Source organism: Thalassophryne amazonica, chromosome 1, assembly GCF_902500255.1.
Source record: "Thalassophryne amazonica chromosome 1, fThaAma1.1, whole genome shotgun sequence".
NCBI lineage: Eukaryota > Metazoa > Chordata > Actinopteri > Batrachoidiformes > Batrachoididae > Thalassophryne > Thalassophryne amazonica.
Window position 1 is genome coordinate 5,189,651 of NC_047103.1, and position 23,606 is coordinate 5,213,256.

General features: G+C 41.3%; 1 protein-coding gene across 1 annotated transcript; it reads left to right on the forward strand.

Annotated features, from left to right (window-relative positions):
- The first annotated feature begins 1,081 nt into the window (after positions 1 to 1,081).
- Positions 1,082 to 23,077, forward strand: LOC117525093 (zinc finger protein 568-like). The gene is made up of 2 exons (XM_034186962.1): positions 1,082 to 1,570; positions 19,856 to 23,077. The coding sequence occupies exons 1-2, from the start codon at positions 1,378 to 1,380 to the stop codon at positions 20,884 to 20,886; spliced, it is 1,224 nt and encodes a 407-aa protein (XP_034042853.1). The 5' UTR covers positions 1,082 to 1,377; the 3' UTR covers positions 20,887 to 23,077.
- Positions 23,078 to 23,606: the final 529 nt, after the last annotated feature.

Consider the following 23,606-nt stretch of genomic DNA (forward strand, 5'->3'; position numbering starts at 1 on the left):
GCATCTGTGTGGATGTTAAAATCGCCCACTATAATTATCTTATCTGAGCTAAGCACTAAGTCAGACAAAAGGTCTGAAAATTCACAGAGAAACTCACAGTAACGACCAGGTGGACGATAGATAACAAATAAAACTGGTTTTTGGAAACTGAGGGGTAGGTCATTTATTTTCAATAACTAGTAGAGTGACAGTTTCAGTAAATAATTGTAGAAGAAACAGATGGGAAAGAAAGGATGAAGTGACTATTACTAGACAGAATTGGTCATAGTTTCTTGAACATATTTTCTCTCATCCTCCTAGTAAAGCATCAGGATGGACTATAGGTTTGGAATGTCCACAGCCAGAGACAGTACAGCATGTTCTCATGTATTCTGGAGAAAGGCACGAGCTTCTCTTAGAACAGGCCTGAAAGAAGTTTCTGTAGAAGTATTTTAGACATAGTTTTGAGTGGGAGGGGGAAACACCTGAAGGACACTGGACTCATCGAGGGGATTTAGTACTGCTATAACGGACTGGGGCAGAAGGTGGCAGCAATGCAACAATAAGGATGCTGACTGCCGTTAAACACCATAGAAGAAGAATGGAAACACTTCACAATAGATTACTGCTAGAAAGAAGGCAAACTCCACTTTCGTTATTACGCTCTAGAACAAACTTTTATTTACTCTTTAATACACGTTAAAGGTATTTAAAGAAAATATATTGACGTAAATTATTCTCTTTATGCATTGCTTTACTTATTTGGTCGATGCCTGGACATTTTAATGTTCTTCTGTTTCAGGGTCTTCATATTGTTTGTGATGACAGGGTACCTGTTCTAGTAAATATTGGTACTCGCTCAGTCTGTTTTTTAAAGTGTTTAAATTCGGGATATCAAGCGCTTGATTGAGTTCCATAAGTTGACTTCTCTCTGTGCAGAAATGATGACATTTTTCACAAATCACACATTCTTTGTTGTTCTTTGACCTAGAAACAAAGTACGTATACGGTTACCTTACAAAGTTGTACAAAGTACACAAGGAAACGTTTATCGTTTTACAAACTTTTATTTTGAAGGTCTTTCCTGTTCACTCGCATCCGTATTGTGGCTAACTTTCTCACACGATGTGTGTTTATTAGCTGAGTCTCTGTGTTGGTTAGAAAGTTTACTTCAAATCTAACTTAAAACCATCATCAGAATCTCCGTGTAGCTAGATAAGGGTTCTCACTGGACTTGATATTCGTCTGTTGCTCTGTTTTTTTGTGGCTGGAAGTGGCTGAACGGACTTTGTGCTGACTCATTTGCCGCTAGCTTGCGATGCTACTGAAGTTAGCTTAGCTTAGCTTGTTAGCTGTAAAGAGACTGCTGTTAACAGTTTGGTGCGTTTCTGTGTGAAAATGACTAAAGTTCAAATGCTGAGAGCGTTGGTGAAGCAGCGGCTAACTGCAGCTGCTGAAGAGATATTTGGACTTTTCGAAAGAACCATCGTAGAGTACGAAGAGGAACTTTGTCGTTCTAAAGAGGAGAACCACCGACAGCGCCAGCTACTGGACGCCGTGTTAAACCCTGAAGTTCGCATAAGGGCAACAGGTTTGTACAGTTTACATCTTATTTTCCTAACGTCTGCAAACTGTGTTAATGTGTGACATTAGTTGATCCCGTCAGCGGAGTGCGACGATTTACCCAAACGGACCCAAATATGACTAAATGACGAACCTATATTTATTTTCAGAAATGCGCTCCGTTCTCAAAACGGTACATTAAAAGCAAACGGCACTCGCCTTTACAGACGTACAAAATTATAAAGATAACAGAAGTTCTAAGAGTGGTCGTAATAAATATTTAAGAAACTTAGTTTATGAGCAACTTCACCTGTTATGGCTCAGCACATTGTAAATATTGACACGATGGATTTTGATATGGAAGAGTTCAGAAAGATACAATTGGAATGGTTTAATTACCATTTACAGTTGGCGATGAAAGACTTGGGTGTTAACTTTGTGTTAAAGTCAGAACAAGAAGCTGCACTGAAAGATCAATCTGGGACAAAGACATTCTGTGTGTTGTTGCTCCAGTGATTCCGGCACTCTGAGCAGGGTGGAGAAAGTAGTCCGGCAAGCTCAATGTGTGGGCGCGAGCTGTCCCACAATGCCAAAATAGCTGAGGTCGGTCCAGTAAGAGTGGCACTCTGAGCAGGGTGGCCTGCCTCATCAGGGCTCATAACATCAGATACCAAAATTCAGAGTTCGTTGTATGTCTGTCCCCCCCCCAAAAGATTGCCAGTACTCACAAACATACTTTAGCATCCCTTGTTTACTGTTTCAGTATTCTGAAGAGGCAGCGAGATGGAGGGAGGGAGAGTACAGTTTTGAGAATGGAGCGCATTTCTGAAAATAAATAAAAGTACTTCATTTAATAATATTTGGGTTAGTTTGGGTCCATCGTTGGAGTCAATTTGGATCAGTTTGGGTTCGTCGTTGCACCCTGCCGGCGTGTGGCACTAAGGTCAGTTGATCCTGCCATCGTGCGGCACTGAGGTCAGTTAATCCTGTAGGTCTGTGGCCCTAAAGTCAGTACATCCTGTCAGTGTGAGGCATTAAAGACTGTGATTGTGCCTTCACGTACTAGTTGGAGGGTCCCGTGTCCCACATGTGATGTCAGAAGTATGCGTTCAGGGTTCTCAGCAGGATTTTTTTGTCAACGTAATGAGAATGAAAAATCACCTTAAAAAGCCGGGGTTCGGCGGATGCTTAGCACCCTACCCACCCTCCGCGAAGCTTTTGCATTATGGGGCCTTAAAGGGGCCTTATTTGTTAGTCTAAGTCATAAGTGTCAAACTGATTCCAGAAAGGGCCAAGAGGGTGCAGGTTTACTTTGTAACCACCAACTCCAGCAGGTGATTTCACTGATGAACTCTTCCCATCTGCTCAAAGTGATGTTCATCAGTGAAATCACCTGCTGGAGTTGGTGGTTACAAAGAAAACCTGCACCCTCTTGGCCCTTTCTGGAATCAGTTTGACAGCTATGGTCTAAATATACCACAATCTGAAGTCCAGACGGAAGAAGAGAACATCTCTGAGCTCTGAGCTGCAGAGTAGACCATCTGGTTATGTGTCCTGAGGGTCCAGTGCAACTGTCGTCTCTGCAAACTCACACCTGCTGGTACACTTTTAAATAAAATAAAGGTTCTTTTAACAGCAACTACTTTATTATTTGAAAAAACTTTTTCCTTATTTTACCATTAAATAAAGGAATCATTAAACATGTCTATGAAGTTAAAGTTCAGTCAAAAAGACATTTGCATAGGTAGAAGAAGCCCCACCCCTATTGTGCATAATTTTAAAACATTCACAATCACTAGAAAAGTGGAATTCATATTTTAGTAACTACTCTGTCCTGATTACAACATTAAACACAATCACATAGTAAGGACGTAGTTTAATTAGGCCTGGGCGATTTGGCCGAAAAATAAAATCTGATTTTTTTCAGAAAAAATTTGATTTTCGATCCCCCCCCCTACTTTTTAAAAGAAATCATTTAATACAAATGACAGAGATAACTCAGAACAAGTTTTGCTTTTATTTTATCAAAAACTTAAAACTAACCCCCGTCTTACCTCCTGGAATTGAAGCTCCAACTGTTCTTTTGATTTAAAAAAATACACTTCAGTAAATTATTCCACCAGAGTAAGCTGGTTTTTAGGGGGAGTTGGCGCTCTTGTTCCCCTCGTAAAGTGGACAATCCCTGGCAAAAATTATGGAATCACCGGCCTCGGAAGATGTTCATTCAGTTGTTTAATTTTGTAGAAAAAAAGCAGATCAGACATGACACAAAACTAAAGTCATTTCAAATGGCAACTTTCTGGCTTTAGGAAACACTATAAGAAATCAAGAAAAAAAATTGTGGCAGTCAGTAACGGTTACTTTTTTAGTCCAAGCAGAGGGAAAAAAATATGGACTCACTCAATTCTGAGGAATAAATTATGGAATCACCCTGTAAATTTTCATCCCCAAAACTAACACCTGCATCAAATTAGATCTGCTCGTTAGTCTGCATCTAAAAAGGAATGATCACACCTTGGAGAGCTGTTGCACCAAGTGGACTGACATGAATCATGGCTCCAACACGAGAGATGTCAATTGAAACAAAGGAGAGGATTATCAAACTCTTAAGAGGGTCAATCATCACGCAATGTGGCAAAAGATGTTGGTTGTTCACAGTCAGCTGTGTCTCATTAAGTCCATGCCTCAGAGACTGCAAGCTGTTATAAAAGCCAGAGGTGGTGCAACAAAATACTAGTGATGTGTTGGAGCGTTCTTTTGTTTTTCATGATTCCATAATTTTTTCCTCAGAATTGAGTGATTCCGTTTGTTTTTTTTTCCCTCTGCTTGGTCTAAAAAAGTAACCATTATTGACTGCCACAATTTTTTTTCCTGATTTCTTATAGTGTTTCTTAAAGCCAGAAAGTTGCCATTTGAAATTACTTTAGTTTTGTGTCATGTCTGTGATCTGCTTTTTTTCTACAAAATTAAACAACTGAATGAACATCCTCCGAGGCCGGTGATTCCATAATTTTTGCCAGGGGTTGTAGTATTTCTCTCATGCAGCTGGATGCCTCTGTTTTAGATACTGGAATAAGTTTGTTGTGCGGCTGCGTTTTGTTGCGATGGGCTTTCAGGGTTCGCCCCAGAAATTTTTAGTGTAGTGGTGTTGGCAATTATCACCCGAGGCGGTGTGCTGCGAGTCATTTTGATTGGTTTTAGATGCATTGAAAGCAAGAATAATAGACCAAAAAAAGGACACTTATGTTGTAATATCAAAGTTCTTTTTGCATGTTTCTAAGTTAATAAAATAAATAACATTGAAAAGTTTAAAAACACATTAATATATGATGGACATATCATTTGCTCTCATCTTTAAAAATGACACACTACCTTTAATCCAGTCAGGCAGGCAGTTTTACTGTCATGTTGACAGTTTAGTTTTTTCTTTTTAACATTTCTGAGTGGGATTGCATACTTTTTAAAAACAACATAACCCCTAATTGTCTTGTTTGTACAAAAGCTAAACCTGGACTGATTTGATTGTCAAATCAGAATCAAATTTATTGCAAGTAAGTTCTCACATACAATTAATTTGATCTGGTGTCATTGGTGCATAAACAACAATAATAAAAAAGTTTTTCACACTTTACTGTTTCACTAAATTGTGTGGTGAAGAAGATCGTTGATTAAAATTGCTTCGCTCCTTTTTTTTTCTTTTTTTTTTTTTTTTGCAGTGTGGAACGTCTGTTCACTTTTTCCTCCTCCCTCTCTCTCGTTGTGAGGGAACGAGACTCTTCACTACACCGTCTTTGCGGCTTATTTGAGCAAACTTTGGAAACATGAACGCTTTCATTTGTAAAATAAAGCCTTAATGTGTCACTAGCGTTGTTCTTTCACTCAGAGCCTCTGAGCTGCAGCGCCGTGACACTCTGCTCTGCTCGGCTGGCTGCCGACGAGCAGACAGCAGTCCCTTCTTCACGAACAGACTGGCTGGATTAAACAAAAATACAACGGCTCACCGTGGCGTTAGACAAACTTTGCAGCGTCCAGTCACTTGTTCCACGTCTGTTACAGCAATCTCACACCACTGACGAAACTCGCTCTCCATTAGCTGTTAGCCATCTTTGTTATTATGTGAAGGAAACGGGACGGAGAGGGGGGAGCTACGGAACGTCCTGGGGTCAAAAAGGTGCGCCGCTGCAAGAGGAGGAAAAAAACCCCGATTTTTTTATTTTTTAAATCGTCCGCAACAAATAATTCGAAGTAATCGATATATCGCCCAGGCCTAAGTTTAATGTTGAAATGACTCAATTAAAAATGATTTAATCATGAGAAATTCTAATGAACAAACACACTGCAGTCATTGAAAAAATAATAAATAAAAAAATAATAATACAATCTAAGATCTGGCAGGCCAAGCCCTCCCTTCTCTTTATGTGCACATAACTTTCTCAGCTTAATTCGTGGTCTTTTCCCAGCCCATAAGAAATGTTTTATGACATCATCCAGTTTCCTAAATATGTTAGATGGTATCTTAATTGGTAACATCATTGCCACATAGCTGAACTGTGGGGCAATTATCGTTTTTATAATATTAATTTTTCCCCACAATGTTTGTTTTAGTTTTTCCCACTTATCAAGGTTTGTTTTTATCTTTTGAAGTAAAGGGTTAAAGTTTAGTGCCACTATTTCGTCTGTATCCTCAGAGTTCGATACCAGATACTTCATTCCCTGTCGCCACCTAAGAGAAGCTTCTTTTTTTAACTTAAAACTATTTTAATTACAAGTTATTTAATGTAAGAAAAAAACAAGGATTTTCATTAATAAACTCCTTTTCTCCTTCCTTACTATTCACCTTCTTGTACAGCTCACTAAATGCCTTTGTTGAGGGAGAAAAATTACTTTAAGCCGAGTTGTCTGAAGCTGCTGGAAAAAAACGAGGAAAGTCAAAGTCGGCTTTATTGTCAATTCTTCACATGTACTAGACATACAAGGAATCGAAATTTCGTTTGTCACCTTCCCTCGGTGATGACAGGATAAGACATTTCGACAATAAGGACAAGTATTTACAGTGTAGTGTCTGAGGTAATAGTAAAGTGGAAAGTGCAGTAGTGAAAACCATTCAGTATTTGTAGCAGCAGCAGATTTTTGTTAAGACACTGCAAGTGGTGTGATGGTGATAAAGTGAAACAGTGCAGGACATTGTCAGGGGAAATATATATTTTATGTATGTGTATATACGAGGGCTGTCAATAAAGTAACGGTCCTTTTTATTTTTTTCAAAAACTATATGGATTTCATTCATATGTTTTTACGTCAGACATGCTTGAACCCTCGTGCGCATGCGTGAGTTTTTCCACGCCTGTCGGTGACGTCATTCGCCTGTGAGCACTCCTTGTGGGAGGAGTCGTCCAGCCCCTCGTCAGAATTCCTTTGTCTGAGAAGTTGCTGAGAGACTGGCGCGTTGTTTGATCAAAATTTTTTCTAAACCTGTGAGACACATCGAAGTGGACACGGTTCGAAAAATTAAGCTGGTTTTCAGTGAAAATTTTAACGGCTGATGAGAGATTTTGAGGTGATTCTGTCCCTTTAAGGACTTCCCACGGTGCGAGACGGCTCAGCGCTCTCAGCCGCCGTCATCAGCCTGTTCAAGCTGAAAACCTCCACATTTCAGGTTCTATTGATCCAGGACGTCGTGAGAGAACAGAGAAGTTTCAGAAGAAGTCGGTTTCAGCATTTTATCCGGATATTCCACTGTTAAAGGAGATTTTTTTAATGAAAGACGTGCGGACGGATCCGCGCATCGGGACGCAGCCGACGCGGTGCGGCGGCACAGGAAAAACACCTCCGTGTTGATAACCATTTGTAAAATCCAGGCGGCTTTTGATGGCTTTCAGTGGAGTGAGTATATGAGAAATTGTTTAACAGGCAGGACATGTTCCAACTTGTCCTTAAGGCTTTCAACAGAGGTGTTTTTCCTGTGGCGGAGCGTCGCGGCAGCTGCGTCCCGACGCGCGGACCCGTCCGCACGTCTTTCATTAAAAAAATCTCCTTTAACAGTGGAATATCCGGATAAAATGCTGAAACCGACTTCTTCTGAAACTTCTCTGTTCTCTCACGATGTCCTGGATCAATAGAACCTGAAATGTGGAGGTTTTCAGCTTGAACAGGCTGACGACGGCGGCTGAGAGCGCTGAGCGACGTCTCGCACCGTGAGAAGTCCTTAAAGCGACAGAATCACCTCAAAATCTCTCATCAGCCGTTAAAATTTTCACTGAAAACCAGCTTAATTTTTCGAACTGTGTCCACTTCGATGTGTCTCACAGGTTTAGAAAAAATTTTGATCAAACAACGCGCCAGTCTCTCAGCAACTTCTCAGACGAAGGAATTTTGACGAGGGGCTGGATGACTCCTCCCACAAGGAGTGCTCACAGGCGAATGACGTCACCGACAGGCGTGGAAAAACTCACGCATGCGCACGAGGGTTCAAGCATGTCTGACGTAAAAACATATGAATGAAATCCATATAGTTTTTGAAAAAAATAAAAAGGACCGTCACTTTATTGACAGCCCTCGTATATATATGTGTGTGTGTATATGTATATATATATATATATATGTGTATATATATATATATATATATATATATATATATATATATATATATATATATGGGAGAGCCAATATGGGAGAGCATATCTCACCCATATTGGCCTCTCTTCATTGGCTTCCTGTTAATTCTAGAATAGAATTTAAAATTCTTCTTCTTACTTATAAGGTTTTGAATAATCAGGTCCCATCTTATCTTAGGGACCTCGTAGTACCATATCACCCCAATAGAGTGCTTCGCTCTCAGACTGCAGGCTTACTTGTAGTTCCTAGGGTTTGTAAGAGTAGATTGGGAGGCAGAGCCTTCAGCTTTCAGGCTCCTCTCCTGTGGAACCAGCTCCCAATTCAGATCAGGGAGACAGACACCCTCTCTACTTTTAAGATTAGGCTTAAAACTTTCCTTTTTGCTAAAGCTTATAGTTAGGGCTGGATCGGGTGACCCTGAACCATCCCTTAGTTAGACGTAGACTGCTGGGGGGTTCCCATGATGCACTGTTTCTTTCTCTTTTTGGCTCTGTATGCACAACTCTGCATTTAATCATTAGTGATCGATCTCTGCTCCCCTCCACAGCATGTCTTTTTCCTGGTTCTCTCCCTCAGCCCCAACCAGTCCCAGTAGAAGACTGCCCCTCCCTGAGCCTGGTTCTGCTGGAGGTTTCTTCCTGTTAAAAGGGAGTTTTTCCTTCCCACTGTAGCCAAGTGCTTGCTCACAGGGGGTCGTTTTGACCGTTGGGGTTTTACATAATTATTGTATGGCCTTGCCTTACAATATAAAGCACCTTGGGGCAACTGTTTGTTGTGATTTGGCGCTATATAAAAAAAAAATTGATTGATTGAAAATTGATGAATTGATATGTATATATATAAGGGCTGAAACAATTCGAATAATTCGAATTACAAAAAATGTTCGAGGCAAATTCTTTGCCTTGAGGCTTCGTTTAAAGCTGTAGTACATATGCCAAGCCTGTATGTGGCGCTGTAACACTCCCACAAAAAACACAGAAGAAGACCATAGTGCTAATCAATGTAGCAGGTGATGCTATAAGTTTGCAAAGCCACACGCTGAGTAAAATAAAGCCTTTTAAGAGAAAGGGTCCACGTGGATCGTCTGAAACGGACTTATTGCACATTTAAAGTGAAGCAGTGTGTTTGTATATATTAATTTTAAAAACACGTTTTGCTCCACTAGCCATTCTCCACCGCCGCAGATGAAGCGAAAGGATGCGCACTTTAAATGAGTCATGTTTAATGATTTAAAAAAAAAAAAGAAGCTTTAATTCAGATTTGGTAAGAGTTTTTATCAACAGGCAGCTTTTGTGGAAACGCTGCACTCCACAGCCGTTTTTCAAAGGTTCTGTTATTCGCCAAGTATCAATCAATCAATCAATCAACTTTTTTCTTGTATAGCGCCAAATCACAACAAACAGTTGCCCCAAGGCGCTCCACATTGCAAGGCAAGGCCATAGAATAATTATGAAACACAGTCTACGTCTAAAGCAACATAACCAAGGGATGGTCCAGGGTCACCCGATCCAGCCCTAACTATAAGCCTTAGCGAAAAGGAAAGTTTTAAGCCTAATCTTAAAAGTAGAGAGGGTATCTGTCTCCCTGATCTGAATTGGGAGCTGGTTCCACAGGAGAGGAGCCTGAAAGCTGAAGGCTCTGCCTCCCATTCTACTCTTACAAACCCTAGGAACTACAAGTAAGCCCGCAGTCTGAGAGCGAAGCGCTCTAATGGGGTAATATGGTACTACGAGGTCCCTAAGATAAGATGGGACCTGATTATTCAAAACCTTATAAGTAAGAAGAAGAATTTTAAATTCTATTCTAGCATTAACAGGAAGCCAATGAAGGGAGGCCAACACGGGTGAGATATGCTCTCTCCTGCTAGTCCCCGTCAGTACTCTAGCTGCAGCATTCTGAACCAACTGAAGGCTTTTTAGGGAACTTTTAGGACAACCTGATAATAATGAATTACAATAGTCCAGCCTAGAGGAAACAAATGCATGAATTAGTTTTTCAGCATCACTCTGAGACAAGACCTTTCTGATTTTAGAGATATTGTGTAAATGCAAAAAGGCAGTCCTACATATTTGTTTAATATGCGCTTTGAATGACATATCCTGATCAAAAATAACTCCAAGATTTCTCACAGTATTACTAGAGATCAGGGAAATGCCATCCAGAGTAACGATCTGGTTAGACACCATGCTTCTAAGATTTGTGGGGCCAAGTACAATAACTTCAGTTTTATCTGAGTTTAAAAGCAGGAAATTAGAGGTCATCCATGTCTTTATGTCTGTAAGACAATCCTGCAGTTTAGCTAATTGGTGCATATCCTCTGGCTTCATGGATAGATAAAGCTGGGTATCATCTGCGTAACAATGAAAATTTAAGCAATACCGTCTAATAATACTGCCCAAGGGAAGCATGTATAAAGTGAATAAAATTGGTCCTAGCACAGAACCTTGTGGAACTCCATAATTAACTTTAGTCTGTGAAGAAGATTCCCCATTTACATGAACAAACTGTAATCTATTAGACAAATATGATTCAAACCACCGCAGCGCAATGCCTTTAATACCTATGACATGCTCTAATCTCTGTAATAAAATTTTATGGTCAACAGTATCAAAAGCAGCACTGAGGTCCAACAGAACAAGCACAGAGATAAGTCCACTGTCCGAAGCCATAAGAAGATCATTTGTAACCTTCACTAATGCTGTTTCTGTACTATGATGAATTCTAAAACCTGACTGAAACTCTTCAAATAGACCATTCCTCTGCAGGTGATCAGTTAGCTGTTTTACAACTACCCTCTCAAGAATCTTTGAGAGAAAAAGAAGGTTGGAGATTGGCCTATAATTAGCTAAGATAGCTGGGTCAAGTGATGGCTTTTTAAGTAATGGTTTAATTACTGCCACCTTAAAGGCCTGTGGTACATAACCAACTAACAAAGATAGATTGATCATATTTAAGATTGAAGCATTAAATAATGGTAGGACTTCCTTGAGCAGCCTGGCAGGAATGGGGTCTAATAAGCATGTTGATGGTTTGGATGAAGTAACTAATGAAAATAACTCAGACAGAACAATCGGAGAGAAAGAGTCTAACCAAATACCGGCATCACTGAAAGCAGCCAAAGATAACGATACATCTTTGGGATGGTTATGAGTAATTTTTTCTCTAATAGTCAAAATTTTGTTAGCAAAGAAAGTCATGAAGTCATTACTAGTTAAAGTTAATGGAATACTCAGCTCAATAGAGCTCTGACTCTTTGTCAGCCTGGCTACAGTGCTGAAAAGAAACCTGGGGTTGTTCTTATTTTCTTCAATTAGTGATGAGTAGAAAGATGTCCTAGCTTCACGAAGGGCTTTCTTATAGAGCAACAAACTCTTTTTCCAGGCTAAGTGAAGATCTTCTAAATTAGTGAGACGCCATTTCCTCTCCAACTTACGGGTTATCTGCTTTAAGCTACGAGTTTGTGAGTTATACCACGGAGTCAGACACTTCTGATTTAAAGCTCTCTTTTTCAGAGGAGCTACAGCATCCAAAGTTGTCTTCAATGAGGATGTAAAACTATTGACAAGATACTCTAACTCCCTTACAGAGTTTAGGTAGCTACTCTGCTCTGTGTTGGTATATGACATTAGAGAACATAAAGAAGGAATCATATCCTTAAACCTAGTTACAGCGCTTTCTGAAAGACTTCTAGTGTAATGAAACTTATTCCCCACTGCAGGGTAGTCCATCAGGGTAAATGTAAATGTTATTAAAAAATGATCAGACAAAAGGGAGTTTTCAGGGAATACTGTTAAGTCTTCTATTTCCATACCATAAGTCAGAACAAGATCTAAAATATGATTAAAGTGGTGGGTGGACTCATTTACTTTTTGAGCAAAGCCGATAGAGTCTAATAATAGATTAAATGCAGTGTTGAGGCTGTCATTCTCAGCATCTGTGTGGATGTTAAAATCGCCCACTATAATTATCTTATCTGAGCTAAGCACTAAGTCAGACAAAAGGTCTGAAAATTCACAGAGAAACTCACAGTAACGACCAGGTGGACGATAGATAATAACAAATAAAACTGGTTTTTGGGACTTCCAATTTGGATGGACAAGACTAAGAGACAAGCTTTCAAATGAATTAAAGCTCTGTCTAGGTTTTTGATTAATTAATAAGCTGGAATGGAAGATTGCTGCTAATCCTCCGCCCCGGCCCGTGCTACGAGCATTCTGACAGTTAGTGTGACTCGGGGGTGTTGACTCATTTAAACTAACATATTCATCCTGCTGTAACCAAGTTTCTGTTAGGCAGAATAAATCAATACGTTGATCAATTATTATATCATTTACCAACAGGGACTTAGAAGAAAGAGACCTAATGTTTAATAGACCACATTTAACTGTTTTAGTCTGTGGTGCAATTGAAGGTGCTATATTATTTTTTCTTTTTGAATTTTTATGCTTAAATAGATTTTTGCTAGTTATTGGTGGTCTGGGAGCAGGCACCGTCTCTACGGGGATGGGGTAATAGGGGGATGGCAGGGGGAGAGAAGCTGCAGAGAGGTGTATAAGACCACAGCTCTGCCTCCTGGTCCCAACGCTAGACAGTCACAGTTTGGAGGATCCCAAAAAATTGGCCAGATTTCTAGAAATGAGAGCTGCTCCCTCTAAAGTGGGATGGATGCCGTCTCTCCTAACAAGACCAGGTTTTCCCCAGAAGCTTTGCCAATTATCAATGAAGCCCACCTCATTTTTTGGACACCACTCAGACAGCCAGCAATTCAAGGAGAACATGCGGCTAAACATGTCACTCCCGGTCTGATTGGGGAGGGGCCCAGAGAAAACAACAGAGTCCGACATTGTTTTTGCAAAGTTACACACCGATTCAATGTTAATTTTAGTGACCTCCGATTGGCGTAACCGAGTGTCATTACTGCCGACGTGAATTACAATCTTACCAAATTTACGCTTAGCCTTAGCCAGCAATTTCAAATTTCCTTCAATGTCGCCTGCTCTGGCCCCCGGAAGACAATTGACAATGGTTGCTGGTGTCGCTAACTTCACATTTCTCAAAACAGAGTCGCCAATAACCAGAGTTTGATCCTCGGCGAGTGTATCGTCGAGTGGGGAAAAACGGTTAGAGATGTGAACGGGTTGACGGTGTACACGGGGCTTCTGTTTAGGGCTACGCTTCCTCCTCACAGTCACCCAGTCAGCCTGCCTTCCCGACTGCACGGGGTCTGCCAGGGGGGAACTAACGGCGGCTAAGCTACCTTGGTCCGCACCGACTACAGGGGCCTGGCTAGCTGTAGAATTTTCCACGGTGCGGAGCCGAGCCTCCAATTCGCCCAGCCTGGCCTCCAAAGCTACGAATAAGCTGCACTTATTACATGTACCGTTACTGCTAAAAGAGGCCGAGGAATAACTAAACATTTCACACCCAGAGCAGAAAAGTGCGGGAGAGACAGGAGAAGCCGCCATGCTAAAACGGCTAAGAGCTAGTAGCTACGCTAAGCTAGCGGATTCCCAAACAGGGAATCCGACACTAGACAGGCTGTGGAGCAGCACAAGTAACGCACGACAACAGCGCTAAATAAAAATCCACTGGACAGGCTGTGGAGCAGCACAGGTAACTCATGACAACAGCGCCCAAAAAAATAAAATAAAAATCAAAATCCACTGGACAGGCTGTGGAGCAGCACAGGTAACGCACAACAACAGTGCTAAAAAAATAAAAATAAATAAATAAATAAAATAAAATAATAAAATAAAAATCCACTGGACAGGCTGCGGAGCAGCACAGGTAACACACGACAACAGTGGTAAAAAATAAAATAAAAATCCACTGGACAGGCTGTGGAGCAGCACAGGTAACGCACAACAACAGTGCTAAAAAAATAAAAATAAATAAATAAAATAAAATAATAAAATAAAAATCCACTGGACAGGCTGCGGAGCAGCACAGGTAACACACGACAACAGTGGTAAAAAATAAATAAAAATCCACTAGACAGGCTGTGGAGCAGCACAGGTAACACACGACAACAGTGCCAAAAAAAATAAAATCAAAATCCACTGGACAGGCTGTGGAGCAGCACAGGCAACGCACGACAACAGTGCTAAAACAAAATAAAAATCCACTAGACAGGCTGTGGAGCAGCACAGGTAACGCACGACAACAGTGCTAAAATAAAATAAAAATCCACTAGACAGGCTGTGGAGCAGCACAGGTAACGCACAACAACAGTGCTAAAAAATAAAAATAAAAATCCACTGGACAGGCTGTGGAGCAGCACAGGTAACGCACGACAACAGTGCTAAAATAAAATAAAAATCCACTAGACAGGCTGTGGAGCAGCACAGGTAACGCACGACAACAGTGCTAAAATAAAATAAAAATCCACTAGACAGGCTGTGGAGCAGCACAGGTAACGCACAACAACAGTGCTAAAAAATAAAATAAAAATAAAAATCCACTGGACAGGCTGTGGAGCAGCACAGGTAACGCACAACAACAGTGCTAAAAAATAAAATAAAAATAAAAATTCTCTGGACAGGCTGTGGAGCAGCACAGGCAACGCACGACAACAGTGCTAAAACAAAAAAAAATCCACTAGACAGGCTGTGGAGCAGCACAGGTAACGCACGACAACAGTGCTAAAACAAAATAGAAATCCACTAGACAGGCTGTGGAGCAGCACAGGTAACGCACAACAACAGTGCTAAAACAGAAAACAAAGAATTTGACTTTGGTTTGAGCTTCACTGTACGGCATCTTTAAATATACACTAAACACTGAATAAATCACAGTAATTAAAAAGTGCAAATTAAATATGCAATAAGAAGGAAAAAAGAATGTACTGTCTGCAGACTGAAGATTTCAGACTGCCTGGGCTTATGGTTTGTCAAAAAAAATAATAACCCAGCAAAACAGAGAGAGGGAATATCCTAAACTTAAAAATCTGCATGATGGCACAGAAACATTGTGCCACTGCTTTAGCGAGACTCCTGCCACTATATTGTTTAAAAACACAAAGGTGCTTTTCATCCAATTACTCGATTAATCGATAAAATAATCAATAGAATATTAGATTCCAAAAATATTTGATAGCTGCAGCCCTGGGTGGAGCTGGGGAGAGAGAGTTCAATAATCTCACGGCTTGGTGGATGAAGCTTTTTGTGAGTCTGGTGGTGCGGGACCGAAGGCTCCTGTACCTCTTCCCGGAGGGCAGAGTGCTGAACAGGTTGTGTGTGGGGCGGCTTGCATTGCCCACAATTGTGGTTGCTTTGCGGGTGAGGTGGGTGGTGTATATGTCTTGCATAGGGGGAGTGAGGCACCAGTGATCCTTCCAGCTGCATTCACTATGCACTGCAGGGCTTCCTGTCGTAGTCAGTGCAGCTTCCACCCCACACAGTGATGCAGCTGGAGAGGATGCTCTCAATGGTGCCACGGTAGAAAGTGCTCATGATGGTTGGTGGAGCACTTGCCCGCTTGAGTTTGCGCAGGAAGTAGAGACGCCGCTGGGCCTTCTTTGCCAGTGATGCAGTGTTGGTGGTCCAGGACAGGTCCTCACTGATGTGCACCCCCAGGAATTTGGTGCTGCTCACTCTCTCCACAGCAGCACCCTTGATGGTCAGTGACAGGTGATAGGTGTGACCTTTCCGGAAGTCAACAACAATCTCCTTGGTCTTGCTGACATTCAGCAGGTTGTTGTTTCTGCACCACGTGGTCAGAAGGTTGACCTCTTCCCTGTAGTGAGTCTCATCGTCCTTTGTGATGAGCCCCACCAGAGTTGTGTCATCCGCAATCTTCACTATATGGTTTGTGCTGTGGGTTGTTGTGCAGTCATGTGTCAGTAATGTGAAGAGCAGTGGACTGAGCATGCAGCCTTGGGGAGCCCCTGTGTTCAATACAATGCTGCTTGAGGTGTTGTTGCCAACACGGACTGCTTGTGGCCTCTGGGTGAGGAAGTCCAACAGCCAGTTGCAAAGGGAGGTGCTGAGCCCCAGTTTGTCCAGTTTGCAGATGAGCTGTTGAGGTATTATGGTGTTGAACGCTGAACTGAAGTCTATGAACAGCATTCTCACATATGAGTCCTTCTTGTCCAGATGGGTGAGGGCTGGGTGCAGGGCTGAGCAGATTGCGTCCTCTGTAGATCGCTTGGTTCTGTATGCGAACTGGGAGGGGTCTAAGGTTGGGGGGGCGGAGGATGGATTTGATGTGTGACATGACTAGCCGTTCGAAAACATTTCATGATGATGGGTGTCAGTGCCACCGGACAGTAGTCATTGAAGCAGGATGGAGGTGATTTTTTTTTTTTTTTTTTTTGGCACAGGTATGATGGTTGCAGCTTTGAAGCATGATGGAACAACGGTTTGCTTCAGAGAAGTGTTAAAGACATCTGTGAAGACATCCTTAAGCTCCTCTGCGCAGTCCTTCAGCACGCGACCAGGGATGTTGTCCCGACCTGTTGCTTTGCGAGTGTTGATGGCCACCAGTGTCGTCTTCACGCTGGTGACAGAGAGGCACAGGGTCTGGTCGTGGGGAGGGGGTGGGGTCTTCTGTGGCTGTGTGGTGTTCAGTGCTTCAAAGTGTGCAAAGAAGCGGTTCAGGTTGTTGAGCAGAGAGGTGTTGCTCTCACAGCTTTGTGGTGCTGGTTTGTAGTCAGTGACGGCCTGAATGCCTCACCACAGGCTCTGTGCGTCCTTGCTGTTTCTGAAGTGGGACGTTATCTTTTGTGTGTCGTCCTTTTTTGCCTTCCTGATGCCACGGGACAGGTTAGCTCTGACTGTTCTCAAGCCAGATTCATCCCCGGCTCTGAAGGCTTTGTCTCTGGCTCTCAGCAGTTTGTGGACATCACCTGTCAGAGATGGTTTCCAGTTGGCCCGGGTGATGATGGTTTTTGTGTGGGTCACATCATCAATGCACTTTGTGATGTAGGAGGTCACAGTGTCTGTGTTCTCCTCAGTGTTAGTGTTGTTGTTGTAGGTTGCTGCGTGTTTGAACATTTCCCAATCCGTTGTGTCGAAGCAGTCCTGGAGAGCAGAGGTGGCCCCCTCTGGCCACACTCTTACCTGCTTCTTAGCAGATTTGATGACTTTCACCGTTTGTCTGTATGCTGGCATTAGCAAATTGGCTGATTTGTCAATAAACACAGGCTTTTAATTCGAAGCTTTGAAGTCACAGATTCTGAGAATACAGTGTGCGTCGTTAACAGTAAAACTGCTGTTTTTGTGCAAACAGTCACATACATTTTACCAGTAAAATGGAGCTATTGAGCATTTTCCAGAAAGTGAAACTAAATAAAACTGTTCATAGTTTTCCCATCAAATCATTCACTAAGAATGAATGTTATCAAAGTTTTAGATCTTTAAGAAGAGACTGTGAGTTCCATCAGTGCAGCTGCAAAACAAGATTGGTTACATAACAATGGCGCTTAGAGTCTGCGAGGCAAAAATGAATAAATGAATAACCTGACTCGACCAGCAGCTTGTAAAATAAACCACGAAATATTCACATTTAAGAAGCTGAAATCACAGACTTTGACTGTTTAAAGACTCAAAATGATTACTTGCTTATCAAAATATTTGTTGATTATTTAATCATTGCAGTTCTAATTTAATTGAGGACTATTTATGTCCAGGTGTATCTCAAAAAATTAGAATATTGTGAAAAGTTATTTCGAACATAAAAGTTTTATACATTTGTGTCTCATTACATACAAACTAAAATGCTTCAAGCATTTTTTTATTTATTATTACAGCCTACAGCTCCAAAAATATTAAATGTTCGCATATGAGCTCAATCCAAGTAAGGATTTCATTCATTCATTCATCTTCTACCGCTTAGTCCATTTAAGGGTCGTGTGGGTCTGGAGCCTATCCCAGCAGTCATAGAGCGAGAGGCGGGGTACACCCGGGACAGGACGCCAGTCTGTCACAGGGCCACAAACAAACACAGACACACCCACACACACACCTATGGACAATTTAAAGATTCCAGTCCACCTAACCCGCATGTCTTTGGATGTGGGAGGAAACCAGAGCACCCGGAGGAAACCCACGCAAACACGGGGAGAACATGTAAACTCCACACAGAAAGGCCATGGGAATTGAACCCACGACCTTCTCGCTGTGAGGCAACAGTGCTAACCTCTAAGCACCGTGCTGCCCCAAGTAAGGATTTATAATACAGAAATATTGAACTTCTGAAAATGCCCAATACTTGGTTGTGGCTCCTTTTGAATGAATTCCTGCATCAGTGCGGCGTGGAGGCGATCAGTCTGTGGACCTGCTGAGATGTTGTGGATGTCCCGGGTGCTCCGGTAGCCGCCTTCAGCTCGTCTGGATTGTTGGTCTGGTGTCTCTCAGATTCCTCCTGCCGATACTCCATAGTGAATCCATGGGGTATTGTTTATAGGGCCAGTCAAGTACAGTAACACAATGGCTAGTAAAGTAGTTACTAGTACTTTTGGCACTGCAATCAGTAACAAGTCTTGCTGGAAAAGTAAATCAGCATCTCCATAAATCTTGTCAGCAGGATCAAGCATGAAGTGCTCTAAAATCTCCTGGTAGATGGCTGTGTTGACTTTGGATGTGATAAAACACAGTGGACCAACACCAGCAGGGGGCGCAGCACCAAATCCTCACTGACTGGAAACTTCACACTGCATTTCAAGCAGCTTAGATTCTGTGTCTCTCCACTTTTCCTCCACACTCTGGGACCTTGATTCCTCCTTTCACCTGAAGAGAGGACTTTGGACCACTCTATTTAATATGTCTTGCATAATAATGTTGGGTAAAATTTACCTTGTAAAGGGTGTGTGTGTGTGTGTGTGTGTGTGTGTGTGTGTGTGTGTGTGTGTGTGTGTGTGTGTGTGTGTGTGTGTGTGTGTGTGTGTGTGTGTTAAACACTAGCACAGATTCTGTCAGTTGTCTGTTCTCAGTGTTTTTCATGTATAGAAACATCCTTGTAAAACTGTTTTATAACTAAAATAGTAAGTCCCTTCAGCTGCTCCCTTGTGTTTTTTTTTTTTGTTTGTTTGTTTGTTTGTTTTTTGCACTTGGGGTCACCACAGCAAATCCAAGGTGGATCTGCATGTTGAATTGGGACGTTTTACGCCAGATGCCCTTCCTGACACAACTCCATAGTACATGGAGAAATGCGGCAGGCCAGGTTTGAACCGGGGACCTTTAGCACTGAAACAAAGTACACAAACCGCTTTGCCACCACCCCTGCTGTTTTATAACTACAATTAAAGGGAAAATATTATTATTATTATTATTATTATTTATCTCCAAGTGCATCAAAATGCATCTATTTTTTTAAACATTTTCGGGGCGGGGTTCCCCACAAAAGCGCTGTCCTTTCTTGGGCGGTCTTCTCTTTGATGGACACTTTACATCCCTACCTGCCCGCCAACCCCCAGCTGTCCACTGACATGTTCAGTCAAAATAACTACATAAATAAATCAAATTCCACCAGCACCACATAAAAGGGTCTTTTATAAAGTTCTCACCTCAGCTTGAAAACACCACAGGATAAAGATTATTCTGTATTTCACTGACAATCCGACCAGTTTACTCAACACAATCAATGCAACAACATCGTGGTTTGTTGTTCTGGACTTTGCTCCTTTAACATAATCTTAGACTCTTTCCTGTGGTTGTATTTAGTCTGTTGTGTGTTATTGTCTCTATGTTGTTACTTGCAGATGTGAAACAGTTGTTTGGGAGCAAAGAAGAGATTGTCTCTGATGAGCAGGAGTGTAACTCCAGTCTGGACCAGGAGGAAGACTCAGAACTGGGATGTATTAAAGAAGAACAGGAGGAACTCTGGACCAGTCAGGAAGGAGAGCCACTGGAGGACTCTGATGTCAGTCCCATCCCTGTGAAAAGTGAAGACGACAACGAGGAACTTCTGTCCTCTCAGCTTCACCGAAGCCGAACACAGGAGTGCACGGACACTGAGCCTCCGGCGAGCACCTCTTATGACGCCATGCTAACAGAAACTCACAGAAAGGACTGTAGAGAACTAGAAGCAGCCAGCGAGTCCAATCCAAACTATAGTTTCCAACAAGAAGCTCATGACGAGACTTCAGCAGGTATTTCAGAACCAGACACCAAGGACAGTGATGTTTGGGCGGACCCCAACAACCCACAGGCGTTTTTAAAGACTTTGAAAAATAATGAATTCTCTGTGATTGATTTTGTGAAACCATTTAGCTGCTTTCAGTGCGGTAAAAAATTCAGCTACAAGCACACGTTGAAGGACCACATGAGAACCCACACGGGAGAGAAACGGTACATTTGCTCCGAGTGCAACAAAACTTTTGTCACAAAGGGTTCCCTGAACAGACACATGGCCATTCACAAAGATGAGAAACCCTTTGTCTGCTCCATTTGTTCCAAAAGATTCAATCAGAGGTCACATCTCATTTGCCACATGAGGTGCCACACGGGTGAGAAACCATTCAGCTGTTCCATCTGTAAGAAGCTGTTCACTTGCAGTAGAAATTTACGTATCCATGTGAGAATCCACACGGGGGAGAAACCTTTTAGCTGCTCTATTTGTGTTCGACGTTTTACGCAAAAATCTAACTTGAAAAAGCACATGGCGGTCCACGCTGTGGAGAAACGGTTCACATGCGACTCTTGTGGGAAAGGATTTAAAAGGAAATTATATTTCAAAAAGCATAAGTGTTGTGAGGCGGCACAAAATGATGTGGCACCTGAAGGACTTTGATTTCTTTCTTTTTTAAATGTCAGTCTGTGAGATAGTGTTGTTGTGGAATTGGCTATATGTTTGTGGCCATTATCATGACGCAGGAAGATGTTTGGCACAAATTGGACGCCTCTCTCACGCTACGGTGTGATTGATTATATCTGATCGTATTTTCAGCACTGAGTAAATCATTAATTCTACTCAATCCAGTTTCATTGCCAGCAACACAGCCCCAAACACCAGATTCTGCACCACCTCATCTGCTCTCTAGGTCTTCAGCAAATGTACTGTTTTCTGTTCCAGCAAGTATTTCAGTCTTTGGCTCATCAGTCCAGCAGTTCTTGGTGAGTCATTGGACTTATCACATCATTGAAATAGGGTTGTTTTTTGTTTTTGTTTTTCTTTGTTTTTTTGGCTGCAAGTCTTCCTTGAGGAACACTTCTGAACAGGATTCTCTCCAAACCAGCAGCAGGCTCTCTGGTCGGACTGTGAAGTCAGGATGATGTTGTTTTTCTGAAGCTCTGACTTCAGCATCACCCATTTCTTTGTGCTTCTGCAGGAGAACTTGGACAGCACACTCTGATACACCTGTGAGAGACGTTACGGGTGCCTTCTGTCCAACATGTCTCAGTGCTGTGTTCTGTCTCACTCTGATGTCAGGTTGTTTGTTTTTTATGTTTCATGATTGAATAGGTAAAGTATTGACTGGAATAATGAGGAGGTTCAAATTTGATGAAATAGAGCGAGATTTCAAAGAACCTTACTTTGTCGACCTTAAAGACCTGAACTCTGTTAAACAATCAAAATAAAAGCAATAATCTCGTGTATCATATTGGTTAATTAAAAGCTCAATATTATCAATTCTGGTGGTAATACATACTGCTGAATATGAGAAATGGGCAAAAAATTGCAGAATATTGACCTTGTCAATAACCTTGACCTCTGATCATAAAACTAGTTGCATAAATGAACTCCCTGTATCGGAAAACATATGAAACGATGCCTTATTTACTGAAATAGGCAAAATATTGACTAATATAAGGAATTTCAAATTTCCCGCTCACCAGGATTTGGCCCTAAAAGCATCCACCTATAAAATTCAAAAAGTGTTGATTATAGAAATGTAAGGAAATGTTCCACCGAACGGACAATGGTTTACAGGGGTTCAGGGCATCCCTGATGATGCCTCATGCTCAGTTTTTCTAACCACGTGCTTAGATTTTTACTGTATATATTAATGTAATGGATTCTCTAGGTGTTTTTACATCAAATTTTGGATTGACAAAAAATTTGATCTGATGAAAAAAAACAAACTTTACCATGCCTGATCACTCTGTTTGAAGGGTATTTGGTGAAAATTTAATCAAAATCTGAGTCGGGCCATCCAGCCCCCCCCCCCCCACCCCCCCGGCTGATTTTCTCAGTTCATGAATAAGTATGACCGAGCACTACAGCAAGTTGGAGAAACCTCATGGAAGAATCTAGTTTAAAAAAAACCCCAAAAAGATTAAAAAAAAGAAAGAAAAAGAAATCGATGCAAAAATGAAATTGCCGACTTCTCTGCTTAATACTGTGGAATCTGGAGAGAAGATGTGAAGGACTTTATTCTTAATATTATTATGTTGGCTGTAGTAACATTTGCTGCAGGTAAAGACTGTAGGTACTGAGGACTGGTGTAAATGAAGTTGTAAATGTTCAGATATTCATATCTTGACTTCTCTTTAAATAAAAACTGGCTGTAAAATTAATTATGTAGTTGTGACACTAAAGCATGCTCATATTTATGCATGTCATTATTTAATTTGGAAGATTGTAGAGATTTGTTTTAACTGTGAATTTAAAGGGCATAATTTTATAAATTGTAATATAGTGAAGATGGGGTTTTTTTAATCAAGTGTGATGTGATTACAAATAAATAAATAAATAATGTGAAAGCCCAAAGAGATGTGCTTTCTTTTATACCACTTTTATGTGGTTCTGCATTCAGTCTTGTAAAACTTAAATAAAGCGAAGAAAAAAGAAATGGGCAAGAACTGGAACAAGAGAATGAAAACTGGAACTGGTGGCTGCAGTTCAAAGAACTTCCAGGTTACCTGCTGCTCGTACTCCTGACCGACAGGGGGCGGTCAAACAGCTGGTTTGCCAACGGCTGGTTTGTTGAAGGAAGAAGCAGCGCGGGGGTAAACTTAAGTTTGTCTCAGAAAAGATTATTATAAAAAAAAAAAAAATCAGTCAGATGGATTTCAGTAAAACTGGACGTTGATTCAACCGGTGAAGAGACTCAGCGGGAAACAGGTCTGTTTGTTTTTCTTACAGCTGCTGCAAACAGTTGTATCCTGTTGCTGAATGTGTCTAAATAGCTGCTGCTAAAAAAAAATGGATTTTTTCTGGAGAATTTATTTACGTGTCATAAATTTAAAATCTAAATCTGATCACTTTGTGCTACTTCGGTTTGGAGTCTAACAAAAATCTGTCACTAATACTTAAAAACGAGCCAAAATGTTGCAGATTTGTGAAAGACTTATCACAATATGACAGAAGGAGAGTGGTTTTTGTTTTTCACAACAGCTAAAATTATTTATACCAAAAAAAAAAAAAAAAAAAGGAATAATTGATAAAGTTAACGACTGGGGAAACCAAATCCAAAGAGCGGCTGCAACTAACAATTATTTTCATATTCGATTAACCTGTCGATTATTGTCTAGTAATCAGATCACATGTACAGTTGTGTCCGAAAGTTT

Coding starts and splice junctions, on each gene's coding strand:
- LOC117525093 (XM_034186962.1), top strand. CDS start 1,378: ATGACTAAAGTTCAAATGCTGAGAGCGTTGGTGAAGCAGCGGCTAACT. Junction 1,571..19,855: donor AGTTCGCATAAGGGCAACAG/GTTTGTACAGTT, acceptor TGTTACTTGCAG/ATGTGAAACAGTTGTTTGGG.